The sequence below is a fragment of the Felis catus genome, chromosome C1, assembly GCF_018350175.1.
Source record: "Felis catus isolate Fca126 chromosome C1, F.catus_Fca126_mat1.0, whole genome shotgun sequence".
Classification (NCBI taxonomy): domain Eukaryota; kingdom Metazoa; phylum Chordata; class Mammalia; order Carnivora; family Felidae; genus Felis; species Felis catus.
The window spans coordinates 120,185,629-120,199,679 of NC_058375.1; the positions used below are offsets into that span (position 1 = coordinate 120,185,629).

Genomic DNA, 14,051 nt, shown 5'->3' on the forward strand with positions numbered 1-14,051 from the left:
TATAGTTGTTTCTATTTTTGTTACTGTTTTTGGGGACTTCCCCCAAACTAGACTTTCAATCAAATACCATGAGATTTGTGAATTGGAAGTTAAAACTTTAACTCAGAATTTGATCTGTAGGTTCATTAGACTTTCTGACGCAGGAGGATGATACCTGATTCCTTTTGTGAAAACAGGAGCTAGCGACCCTGTGTTGGGTATTACTGAAACTTCCACTACCACCATAATGTGAAGTTATTGCCTTTCCCCCCAAAGCCGAAATCTCTAGTGATTAGGCCTTACTCAGCCCTATTGTAGAACTCTGAGAGCAACAAATCTGATCCAGAGAGGAAAAGGCAATGAAAGGGAAGTGATCTTCTTTCGCTAGCTTAGGCATTTTGAGCATCTGAATGTTCCCTGTTGTACGTGGAATGCTGGAAGGCTTCCTCTCTGGATGTGAGAACCTAGGTTAGTGGTTACCAGATTTCTTAAAGCACACATGGAGGTTGGCCTGTGGTTGTCACCTGTAATTTGTCGAGCAAGAACATCTTTCAAAGTAACAACTGTCAAACCAAACAGACTCTTAAATACAGAGAACAAACCGGTGGTTGCCAAAGGGGAAGTGGGTGGGGGATGGGCAGAATAAGTGAAGGGGATAAAGAGGTAAAGACTTCCAGTTATAAAATAGTCACGGACATGAAAAGTACAGCAGTGGGAATACAGTCGATACCATTGTAATAACATTGCGTGGTGACGGATGGTGACTGTACTTACTGTGGTGAGCACTGAGTAGTGTACAGAATTGCTGAATCACTATGTTGTACACCTGAAACTAATATAATATTGTATATCATTTATACTTTAACAAAAAAGCCATTTTTTTAAGTGACAACTATCTTGCTTTATTGTGTCCTAAAAGAAAGGCGTTTTAACCCCCCAGTCTTGGAATAAAGTACAGTCCTTTGAATGGACAGTCCCTTAAATACATGAAAGTATTATGAAAAAGTAACCACAGCTTGTAGTTTGTGCCTGTTTTGCCGGAGACCGGTGAAAGAGCAGTCGTCAAGTTAGTTGTCTTGTGTGATTCTTGGGGCTCACCTCCAGGTTTGCGCTGTTTAGCACAGCTGTAGTAACGCACTGAATGCCAGCCTAGAGAAGAAGGGATCTGACTTCAGGCCCCAGTACTTCTAGGTCACATCTTCTTCTCCCAGGCCAGACATGTGAATCCTGTGAGGGTAGGTAGGTATTTTTCTCAAATGCTAGGGACTTGGGGCAGAGCTTGGCTGTCCAAGAGGTTCCCTCCACAGCCCTTCACTCTAGGAAGTCCACTACAGCGATCGATTCTCTGAATCCTAAGACTTCCTTCCTTATCTGATCACACTCGCCAGGATCCAGCCAAATTAACAGCTCAGTGTAGATCTAATGTATGGAGGAGCGTCTGAGAAAGAGACGACTTTGAAAGTCCAGAAACTGGATCTTCCCATCCAAAGGGAAGTAGAAACTGAGTTGAGCAAGGAGTCAGCCTCCGTAGTTGTCCTGGGCCATGGTGCTGGATGGGGCTGCAGGAGAGGGTCTGGAGAAGCTCTGAAGGCTGTGTGAGCTTCTGCCCCTGCTTCTGGGTTTTAGTCAGTGCCTGAGGCTGTTGTTTGGAGGTGGGGTGGAGTGGAGTGATGGAAATAAATGGAAGATACTAACAACAAAAGAATATCCCCCAGAGTTATTTGCAGCCACTCCTATCTTGGGCAAGTACTTCCTAAATACGTCCTTTCCTCGAGCTGGCTGCCCTCTGTGAGCAAGCATTCTGCCTATCCCTGCAGGAGCACCAGCCCATATGCCATGCGTCTGCTGTCCTAAGTAGCTAAACCTTGCCAAGTGTGCTGTGCTCCAGGAGAAATACTACTACTGTCCACAAGCTGCTTTGGGGATGTAGTAGCTCTTTCTGGAAAGAGAACGGTGACTGACAGATGGCATCCTCCCTCCATAATGTTCTTCAGTCATATAGGGACTGAATGAAGAGCCAGGGAAGAGAAGCAAAGGCTGTTTTTGTATTTTACATTCTGTCCGGTCTTCCCGTGTGGAAGAGCCTGTGAGTTGTGACAGCTTTGTGCTTGCTACCTATGGAACAAGAACAGACAAATTCTGTAGTGGCTCTGAACTTCAGGTTCAGTACAACATGGCCAGTGCCAGTTGCCATATAATGTGTGGATTAAGAGAGCAAATGCTGTGACTGCCTCACTCACCTGAAGTCTAGGGCCGGGTATTCGGCAAACCTGTACTCAAATGCGAGTATTTGAGGGATTTTTCCATCGATGAAAGAGGGGGTTGTACTAGATGTTCTCTGAGGCTCTCTTCCCTTTCCCTGGTCTGTGGTACAGGCAGCACAGGGAGGGTTATGTTAAGATCTGCCACTGGAACCGGGGGGTTGTGGGGAATAACTATATTTTTGCTGTGCTTTAGTCGCAAAGTATTCTGGTCCTTGTGATTTCCTTTCCTCCCCCGGTAGCTCTGTGAGGTGAAAGAAACTGATACTCTCACCTCGACTTTGCACAGAGCGAAACTGAGGATCTGCAGTGAGGCTTTAGAGCTCCTGCACGGCCACTCTGCTCCAGATGCCCTTGGCTCTTAGCCTCTCAGACGCCCGGCCGGCTGCTTTTCACATGGGACAGCATGTGTACGTGGGTAGTTTCTCGTCACCTAGTCAGTTCAGGTGTGGTGATTCGGGTTGATGAGTCGTACCGTCTCTGAGTTGGCCTCGACCGCGGTGGTGTTTCACCCCTGTCCTCACATGTCCTACCTCTCTTTCCCAGTGGCTGGTGAAGCGAGCTATAGAAACAAAGGAAGAAATGGGTGACTACATCCGCTCCTACTCCATTTCCCAGTTCCAAAAAACCTACAGTCTCCCCGAGGTCAGTATTCTCCTTCTCTTGTCCAACTGAGAACAGTGCATCTGCTCAGAGGCTCCCTGGGAAGGAGCAGGGGAAGCTCAGCCTCCCCACCCCTCCATATGACATCTCTGCCCCTACCCGGTCAGCTTTGAAAGGGGGCCTCCTGCTTCATAAGAACTGCCTCTTTAAGCAGGCACTGCTTAAAGCCCTGCTTTAAAGCCCTGTGTAAAGCCCTGCGGTTTTGTCTCTTTCTCTCAACTTTGATACTTGATTCAGAATGTTTATTAAATTATAAGAATGAGTATAGTTTTTTATAGCCATATAAAGCTTTTTGAGAGATCACCTAGGTCATTGCCAAGGGCGTTCCTATCATAATAGTTTAATAGCAGCCACCAGCACCACCACAGTAGTAATAACTGGTAACTACTGAATGTCTACTGCATGAATTCCCAGCCCCTTGCATGCCTACCCCTCTTTAGTCTTCACAGCCGCCCTGGCATAGGCGGCTCCGTTTACACATGGTGAAGCTGAGGCTTAGAGGCGAGGCAGCTTGCCAGGGTTTCAGAGCTCGTAAGGATTTGGGTGAGAGTGGTTCTCTTCACCAGCACACTCTGTGGGCCCCCTCACTGTCACCGGCTGTGGGGCTCTGTTTCACAGCCACCTGCAGAGGCCCTAGCTTCTTCCCACGCAGAATATATTCCAGTCTGTTAGACGATAGAGGCGTCTGCAGGCAAAGCTGTGACGAGAAGTCAGTTTGTAAGACATGGTTCTGAAAAGTCCAGTTGAGTTCCAGTCTTCACACAGGATTTGTTTAATCGCTGTGTTTTGTCTTACAGGATGACGACTTTGTAAAAAGAAAAGAAAAGGCCATCAAGACAGTTGTTGACCTTTCAGTAAGTTCCCCTGCCCATATTCTTCTGTGAGGGAAGGACAGGTTCATGGCCTCCCAATAGCCCTGTGATTCAAATCCCAAAACCCTTGCCAAGGTCTTCCTGGGATTGCCTAGGATTGGACCTCAGGTGTGCGTGTGAAGGAAGCCCTGCCTGCCCCCGTGCCCATATCTGGATGCCAGCATTCATGGGTAGAAAATGCCACAACCACGTCCTGTGTCCTCCTTACTTCCAGTTTTATGGGAGAAACTTTCCAGATCCAAAGCCTTTCCTTACTTGTGCCAGTGGCAGGTGTAAACTTTGAATAGCTCCAAAGAGTAGATGATGAGCTGGAGGTGGCAAATTGAGATTAGCACCCCGTGATGGCTTTGGAGAGGAGCTACTCCTGAGCTTTGTGTGGGACACACGGGGATATCCTTGGTCAACACACACATTGTATCTTAACCGTGGGATCTGCACTCACATGCCCACTCTGCGCTTCCATGCCCAGAGAACCGTGGGATCTCTGCTTGCAAGGGCTGAGAAGAGCTTTTCAGAATATTCTGGGCCAGAGCCCAGTAGAACCTCATCAGTGCCACCACCCCACCCCAGCCCCAGCCTTCCTACCTGAGCTGCTGGGAATGAAGCCACAATGCCTGGGGGTTTGTTTGCTTTCTTCCAAAAATAACGTGTAGCGTTTTTTTACTTATTTTTTCTACTTCAAGAGTAAATGTGTGGTCTTCCAAGGTGATCGCTCTAAAAAGAGTAACAATCATTTGGTGACATGAAGTGCTCCTTTAAAACAAGAAAGCCTTGGGGCACCTGGGTGGTCCAGTTGGTTAAGCGTCGGCTCTTGGTTTCAGCTCAGGTCATGATCTCACAGCTTCGTGAGTTCAAGTCCCGGATCAGGCTCTGCACTGATGGCATGGAGCCTGCTTGGATTCATTCTCTCTCTCTCTTTCTCTCTCTCTCTCTCTCTCTCTCTCTCTCTCTCTCTCTGCCTCTCCCCCACTTGCGCTGTCTCTGTCTCTCCCAAAAATAAACTTTAAAAAAAAAAAAAAGAAGAAAGTCTTTGTCACTTTATAGTTGTAATTTGTATCTTTTTCAAAATTCTATTTTGGAAATGGAAGGAGTAGAATACCATCAAGATAGTTATACACTAAAGCCAGGTACTATTTCCGGTTTCAGTGGCAGTATTAAATAATAATAAGAGGATATGATATGACATCAGATTAAATTTTTTCCTGGTTATGAAATAGTCATTCAGTTTAGAACATCCTTCAAAGTTTTTTTGTTTTTTTGTTTTTTTTTTTAAAGGTTGATAGAGGGGCACCTGGGTGGCTCAGTCAGTTGGGCGTCTGACTTTGGCTTGGGTCATGATCTCATGGTCTGTGGGTTCAAGCCCCACATTGGGCTCTGTGCTGACAGCTCAGAACCTGGAGCCTGCTTCGGATTCTGTGTCTCCCTCTCTCTCTGCCCCTCCCCTGCTCAAGCTCTGTCTCTGTCTGTCTAAAAATAAATAAACATTAAAAAACAATTTAATAAATAAATTAAATAAAGGTTGCTAGATACAGAGGAAGAGAACCTTAATCTCACAACACAGAAGCAGCTTCTTTTGGAGCTTAGACATATTTCTTGCATGTTTTTAATGTGCATTTAAAAATTTTTTTTTTCAACGTTTATTTATTTTTGGGACAGAGAGAGACAGAGCATGAACGGGGGAGGGGCAGAGAGAGAGGGAGACAGAATCGGAAACAGGCTCCAGGCTCTGAGCCATCAGCCCAGAGCCCGACGCGGGGCTCGAACTCACGGACGGCAAGATCGTGACCTGGCTGAAGTCGGACGCTTAACCGACTGCGCCACCCAGGCGCCCCTAATGTGCATTTTTATACTGAATTGGAGTCCTATTTTAAATACAATTTTGTGGGCTTTTTTTTTTTTTTTTACCTTACCAATATAGAGTTTTGTAGGCGATTAAAGATTCCCCCTAACTGCATTTCTCATGAAAATTAATAATCAATTTGTTGGATATGCTGTTGTTTTTTCTTGTTTTATATTATGCTTCATTTCTGGAGAGGTACAAGAACCAAGTGATGGCATTACCTCCCGTACAGGGAATGGGGAGCCAGGAGCAGGAGAGGAGGGGAAATGCTCTTCTCCTTGGAAAGCCTGTACTATCTGGATTTAATACCAAGTCTGTGCGTTACTTATTCAAAAACAGTAAATAAAAGTAAAATTTCCGAAATGCTTAATTGAATATCTTCTTATGTAAATCTCACTCTGAGCCCTGGGTAGAGAGTGAGAAACAGTACAGTTTTCATTCGGCCTTATCACCGTGAAGGAAAGGCCAGCATAGCTGTCCGTCGTCCTACCCACGAAGTTGGGCCTGTCATCATCATGCCCACTAAACATTTCAGGCCTCTAGGGACACATTCTCCCCTCCTCTCATTTGTAGTGGAATTTTTAAAGAAAATCATCTTCTGCTTGGTAATAGGACTGCATAGAATTGAAGGAGGTAATGATAATGACAAATACATGGTACCCAGACATTGTTATAAGCATTTATATATAACCTATGCAGTCCTGACAACAGTCCTCTGAGGTAGTAGTATTTTTTCTTGTTTTTAACAGGCAAGGAAGCTCAGGCACAGCTAGGTTACAAGTTGCGCAAGGTCACATTGGTGATGATGGAGCCAGGATGCAAACCCAGTCTTGTAACTGTGGGCCTCTAGATACAGTGCTGTTTGCAGCTAATTACAAAATAATATCAAGATAAAGGAAAATGGGAAAAATTTGCAAGTCTCTTTGATAATACTCAGTTTATTTCCTTTTTTATGTGTGAATTTGCTCCTCAGTTGACTGTCCATACATTTGTAGCAGGAATGATAAAGAATTTTGATGGATGGCCAGAGCTGAACTTTGGGTTTTGTTGGTTTGCTTCTTCCCCTATCTATTGAAAATACCTCTCACTTCTGGAAGCTGTCTTCGTAGGTTTCTTAGCTGAGCTCCATTGCCATTAACTTCCATCCCTTCCACCCACCACTTCTGCAAGTGGTTCTTCACTTCCTTGCCTTGAAATGAGAGTTCCAGAAGCTTACAAGAGACTCCAGGGCTGCAGTGTCTGTCCCTGGCTTATCCTTGTGAGTCACATAAGAAATGAAGCTGCTTGCTGTTTTTCATTCACTGTCACTCTCTCTAAGGGAAATGTCTCCCTTCGCGAAGGGAATGAAGTCTTTCCTAGACTACCAGGCGTGTGGCTCTTTGCAGGTCTTGGGTTCTGACGCGTGTTTCCTTCCCTGCCCACCTTTTTCCCGGCACTGCCCTTCACATGCCTCCTCAGTTTTTCTTACCTACTCCTTATTGACGAATCTGGAATCCCAAATTTGAATTGTGAATAGTAAATTAAGGATTCAAATAAGGTCAAATAATGGGTGCCTAATTTCTGGACCCAGCCTTTTATAAAATATGTCCCTAGCCACCCTGTACTGATTGAGGGCCTTCTGTATATTTGGCACCTAACTAGGTATCTTACAAGCATTGTGTCATTAACTCCTCACCAACAGTCAGGGAGTTACATATTATTATTTCTATATTTTTAAAATTATTTTTAATGTTGGGGCGCCTGGGTGGCTCAGTCAGTTAAGCGTCCGACTTCGGCTCAGGTCATGATCTCATGGTTCGTGGGTTCGAGCCCTGCGTCAGGCTCTGTGCTGACAGCTCAGAGCCTGGAGCCTGTTTCAGATTCTGTGTCGCCCTCTCTCTCTGCCCCTCCCCCACTCACGCTCTGTCTCTCTCTGTCTCAAAAATAAATAAACATTAAAAAAAATTATTTTTAATGTTTAATTTTGAGAGAGAGAGAGAGAGAGAGCATGAGCAGGGGAGGAGCAGGGAAAGAGGGAGAGAATCTGAAGCAGGCTCTGCGCTGTCAGTGCTAAGCCCGATGTGGGGCTCGAACCCACGAACCATGAGATCATGACCTGAGCCGAAGTCAGTTGCTCAACCAAGCCCCCAGACACCCCTATCATTGATTTGATTTTAAAAATCAGAAATTCAAAGCCAAAAGAGTTAACAAATTCCCTACATATTTGCAAAATAGGAAGAGGCAGCCACATTTTGATTTTACATCTGACTCCTCAAACGCGACAGGCATGGTGCTTCTCCAGCTTCCTCTCTTCACCTGGACTCTGACTTCCCACATATTTTTGGCACCAATTTTACAGCAATGTTCCTGACTTATTTCAGGGCTCTGGGATATTATTCATCTAGGTCCCAAAGATTCAAATGTATCCAGATTGGCTGGGTGCTTTCCCATCACCTCTTCAGTCCCCTATGGCGGCATTTACTATGACTTTTCCACTAGAAGAGCCTTTGTCCAGCTAGAGAATGTCTGCCAAGTGGAGACTATCATGTTGTTTTCTTTCGTCATCTGCTAACATAATACCATATTCCCTCAACCAGCAGACTTTGACATATTCATACTTAGCTATACCCTCTTTTTAAAAAATAACTATTAAAGGGCCTGGGTGGCTCAGTCAGTTGATCTTCTGACTTCGGCTCAGGTCATGATTTTGCAGTTCCTGGGTTCAAGCCCCACATCAGGTTCTGTGCTGACAGCTCAGAGCCTGGAGCCTGTTTCAGATTCTGTGTCTCCCTCTCTCTCTCGGCCCCTCCCTACTCGCACTCTGTCTCTGTCTCAAAAATAAATAAACATTAAAAAAATAAAAAAAAACTATTAAAATATATTTTAATATTTTCCAAAATGTTTAGCTTATTTTTATCCTTAGCCATCCTTATAGGATGCATTTGTCCTTGGTTATGTGGCCCAAATCTTTTGCATTTGTCCTTGGTTATGTAGCCCAGCCACTTTTTTGTGCACGATTTTTTGTTTTAAAATAGCTTATTTATATTTTGTGCTGGTACCTTCATAATAATAATAGAAAATTAAGAAATGGGAAAAAATACAAAGACTAAGTCACCATGATATCACCATCCAGGGATAATTACTGACCTCTATTCCAAGTAGGAAATATAAAATATGTATATCAATGGAGAGAATTAGAGTTCTCTAAAAATGGCGTTATATTTTACGTTCTGTTTTGGGTTTTGCTCAAGAATGTATAATTTTGCTCAAGAATATATTTGCATGCCAATAAATATACCTCCACATCCTTTTTACTGGCTGTAGATTATTCATTGTGTGGTACTGATTTAACTAGCTTAGTTTGTATCTTTTTTTTTCTTTTTGGCCATTATATAGGACATTCTCATAGCTAATTTTTTTCTTTTATCTTTATTAACCTAGGATACATTTCACAAAGTGGAATTGGGTCAAAGTTTATGCCTAAGGCTATTGTACCTCTTGGCAGATTGTCAGGCAGAAAGACTGCTGTGAACTTGAATTTCTGAGCTCATCACTTTGTGGTTCTCTCTCTTTGTCTTGGCCTCGTTGGTCTTCTTCCTGGGGATTGTTCCCAGTTCTTTGGCTTTCCTCTTTGAGATGTGTTCCTTTTTGGCTTCTCCATTCCTCCTTTAACTAGCTGCTTTCTAGAAGGCCTGCTGATGGTAATATTTTCAAAGCACGTAAGAAAACAAAACAATTGCCACCCAGGACAGGTTACCCCTTACCACCTTCTCTTTGTCGTGTCATAACATAATCGCTCATTTGTCTCACTTCTTGTGCTCATGTGCGGCTTGCTTCCTCCTTTTCTGTGCTGTCAGCCTTCGTATTCCTGAAGTACCTGCTCTGTGCAGTGAGGTCTGTCCCTCTCTCTTAACCCTGAGTAAAGAGTACCGTGAATTTTTACCCGAAGTTCCAAGAAATGTTTACTATTCACTGAACATTTTTTGGTAATGTTTAGAATTTTGTTTGAGAATAGAGGGAACGGGTGGGGGAGAAGACTCCAAAGTTTCCAGTCTAGTTGAAAGAAAATGCTTTGCAGAACTTACCGGATCACCTAAGAGACCATGTCATTTGAAGTAACTACTCCCACGTGTTGTGTTCTACCACAGGAGATGCTGTGAGGAAGGCCTTTCCATTCAGCACGTACAATATAAATGTGGCAACATACGTAAAACAGTATTAGTACATTTTATTAATATATATTCATACATAGGTTACAAATGTATATCTTAGCCCTTACTGTGTGTCAGATACTATTAAATAATTAAACCTCCCAATAACTCTACTTATACCTTTTTTACAGATGAAAAATTACATAGGTTAAAGTAACTTGCCCCAAGTCAGACGGGTGGTAAGTTATGGGGTTAGTGCTAAAACCTTGCTTGTGCGTGTATTCACTCACTGTGTGCCTGACCACGCCGTAGGAGAAGAGGTAAAAGCAGTGATGTTCCACCAGGAAAGGGTTTAAGGGAATTTGGGGTCTCATCGAGGAAAAAGATATGACCGTCAGGGGGCAGCAGCACAAATAAGCTTTATTTGAGTGATGCTTTGACAGGTTTGCTTGTAGGAGAGGGCAGTCCCTCACAGCAAGCCACTGTCCAGAGTTTTAGGCTCCAAGGCTGCATCTAGAAGGGGAAGGGAGCAAGGGAACTCCCCGGGGGATTGTCCGTGTGCCTTGGCGATGTCACTCAGCACCGGCACAGGGAATATCTGCATCAGCGATCTCTGAAGGGCAGCAGTGATTTGGGGTCTTTACAGTTCCAGGGCCTATCCACTCTGTGGTTAGCAAATGCAGTTTTATGGAGTATGCAACATAGGCTGTCAGTGGCTAAAAATCTGCCCGTCTGGGCCGTGTTTAAAAGAACGGGATGCGTGAAAATTTCAGTTTGGCACTGGCACACTCCTGATCCAGTCGGTCTCGGCCTGCTGTGAGGAACACGAACCTAAGAACCAACATGCAGAAGCCGCGTTTGGCTCCTTTATTTAGTGCAGTGACCTTAGTCTTACCCAGCAAATTATATTGTTCGATTCAAGGAGCCCTGAGGTGGGATGTGTGCTGGTCCTCAAGGAGCAGAGCAGAGCTCAAGTGAAAGAGAATAGAAAAGGAACAGAGTCTGGAGAAGACTCCACCTCCCCAGCTAACTTTCCTCCCTGTAGACATGTTTCTCTCCAGAAATGGTCGCCATCCATTTGTCTCCCATTTCCTTCACCCAGTACCCAGGGGTTTTGTTCTGTCTGTTATTTTATTAACATGAGAATGAAAAAAAAATATTTGTCCCAGTTACAATAACTTTTTCTTACAGGATCTTTCAGGACATTGCCCTTGATGGTGGAGACCTCTGTGGAGCCCCGTTAGGCGGAACCAGAGTTAGTCTGTGGGGCTCCTGGGCTGAGGCGTATCTGTGAGACTTGGTCTGGGCTGGTGAGCCCTGAGATGATGTGTTCAGGTCAATAGACCCAAGACAGGAGGATGTCACTTCCTACTGGCCTGGGTGTGGCCCGCACTGGAACTGTTGACCTTAGACGTTGGTGGGGGTGTCTCGCTGCCTGCTCGGTATTCCATAAAGGAGGTACCTGCCGTAACTGAGGGGGCAGTGATCAGGCCTTTGCTCCAGACACTGCCCCGGCGTTGTGCTCTTCCACTTCCCTTCCTGGCCTTTTGGAGATGACTCGGGAGTTACTTCACCCACTGACTTACAGCCAAACCCGTAAGGTAGAAATATGTGACTCTCACAGGACAAGAGTTCTCTGCTTTACAAAAGAGTCACTTTAATATTTTAACCCGGCTCATGTGTCCTTTAGCACAGAGAACAAGGGACTGTCCAAGAGCTATTAGTTCAGTCCTCATTTTGCAGATATGGAAACAGGCCCATTGAAGGAAATCCCCAAGGTCACAGAGCCAGTTAGTGGCAGAGACCACGCTAGACATCAGTGTTCCTGACTCCCTGTTGCTTTAAAGGGTGACTTAGCAATAGCTCTCTATAGTTGCCCTGAAATTTAGGTCGTTGTCACTTAAGCAAACCACGTAATGACCCGTGTGGCAGCCTCAGGTGTATGATGGTGTCATGAGAGGACTCATTTGAGATGGCTGGAGGGTGGCAGGAATGCCCACCAGAAGCAAGTCAGTGCACTGGAAAATTCCTGGGACCAGCAGCTAGGGGACCTAGTACTGTCTCAGAGATCCTGGACAAATTATCTAATCTCTGCTTCTTCAGTAGGAAAGTGAGGGTAATGGCATCTGCCTTGCCTCCACCTCTTAGTGTAGTTATAAAATGCAAGAGGTGAGCGGTATATGACATGGTGCTTTTAAGTAGAAGGAATAATTATGCAAAGGCCAACATTGTCACTGTTTGGCAGAATAAAAGGTCCTCGTAGCTGTTGGTTTCGGTATGCTATTGTTTTGGAGTCAGCCCTTTTTTTAGAAGAATCCAATTTCCTGTCTTGGGTCATTGACTCTATCAGTGGTAACTAAGGAAGATAGCAGTTAAGCTCAATTATATAGTACTGCTATAATAGTAGAGCTCAGTGAGAATTAAATCATGGGCAGTAACTGACGTCATGTGGGTTCATTATATTTTGCATTTCCCCATAAATCTGTTTTACATTATTCATAGCTTCCTATTCATGTCGACAGCAGGAGCAAACTAGGGATTATTTCTGGCAGCAAGTTATAAGAAAACCACTCCAGCATCATCCCAGACCCTATTCTGTTCCTTTTTTACAAAACTGTTAAGATTATATAGTATGTCTTACAAAAGAATGTTTCTCTGTGTGTTTGAAACTTCTCATAATAAAAAGTACAGCACTAAAGTTAACCAGAAATATCAAGGGAAGAACGACTCTAATTGGAATAAAAATGCCACTCTATGGAGCAGCCTGCTAGTAATGCTTGTCCTAGTGATGTCCAGGTCGAGGATAGTGATGATGAGGTCTGGTGGTGGAGGAGAAAAAATCCAGGGACAAACGACTGGAATACCTTCCTTGGCATAAATATTCACCTGCTTGCGTTCAGAGGCCTGAGCATATTTTAAGATATGATTTGGCTGCCAGCTTGGCAGTCAAGGAGGACATTCACCTGGGGCAAAATGCTAAATCAGGTGGGGGTAAAGACCTGCATTAATTGAGCACCTACTACATACCACGTACTTTGCTTAGGAGGCATATATGTACATATGTGTAGTTTCAGGATGTGTCCTACACAAAATAGATCTATGTTTGCTTCCACATTTGTACAAGTCAGTGAAAGTTGATAGAGCATTTTATTTTTTTTATACACTTTTTGAGGGTAAACCTCAACACGTTTGTAAAGAAGATATGTATTGCTGAAGGGTTTATATCTACTCCTCTGCTATTTTAGAGTCTAAGAATTGAAATCTCCTTGACCACTTGAGGAATTTGTTTAAAGGATTCTGGGTTAACATACACACCTGTGACTGTTGAACTGGTTTGTGGCTCGGGTGGTGAAAAGGTCTGGATATGCAGTGACTAGAAAATTTGCATTTTTGTTTTGTTTTGCTTCTGGAAAATTTTGTTAAGGAATAAAATAGATCTGAATAGAGAGATAAACCTTGCTTCTCAAGGCAAGATTCAATATTATTAATATGTCAGTTCTTTCCAAAATAATCTGTAGATTTGTTGTGATTCTGATCAAAACTCAACTGCTTTTTATTACAAACTTGACAAGTTGTTACTAGAATTCATTTGGAAGAGAAAAAGTGTAAGAATAGCCAGGAAATTTGCAAAAGAACGGTGGAGACAGGATAAAGGTTCCTAAAGCAGGAGGAATAGAAGAGGGTAACACCGGTACATGGTATACATATGCATGCCATTCAGATCAGGGGAAGGCTAGACTATTAAACTGATGATGTTGGCATTCTTAATTTTCCATTCAGGAAAAATACTTCTGAGTAGTTTAAAAGGCTAAATATAACCCATACAAGTAACATACAAGAACTTTTTTTTTTTTGACAATCCCTGGTATAAGAAGTAAGATATAAAATGATTACGTTTGACCACATAAAGTATTAAAATGCCATAGGACAAAAGAAACCCACCAAGTGAAAACAAAGTTGAGGGGCAATATATTGAGTGGAAATACTTGCTACCTATGTGCACATCAAAGGAGCAGAGTCCTTGAGGGTGGCCTCCCTGAGCGCCCCCGGCTCTCCTGCAGGAGAGGGGTATACTCGCCACGATGGGGAAAGACTAGCCTCCCTGACCGGCCGGGATGCACCCAGCGGCCAGTTCAGGAGGAGGGCCCTCTCACACTCAGTAAGTCCTCTGTCTCACCCGCTCCTTAGGATGTTTACAAGCCCCGTCGGAAATACAGACGCCAACAGGGAGCAGGAGAGCTGCTGGATGAAGAATCTCGAGTCCATGCTACGCTTTTGGAATATGGCAGGTAATAAAGGGGACCCA

General features: G+C 44.0%; 1 protein-coding gene across 6 annotated transcripts in view; it reads left to right on the plus strand.

The window, feature by feature from the left end:
• CCDC93 (coiled-coil domain containing 93) overlaps positions 1-14,051 on the plus strand; it is a 93,577-nt gene that overhangs the window by 16,462 nt on the left and 63,064 nt on the right. For all 6 annotated transcript variants that reach the window (XM_045033688.1, XM_045033689.1, XM_045033690.1 and 3 more), the window contains exons 5-7: positions 2,787-2,885; positions 3,701-3,757; positions 13,934-14,034. In XM_045033688.1, the coding sequence (XP_044889623.1) occupies positions 2,787-2,885; positions 3,701-3,757; positions 13,934-14,034 (257 nt within the window). The remainder of the gene's footprint in view (positions 1-2,786; positions 2,886-3,700; positions 3,758-13,933; positions 14,035-14,051) is intronic.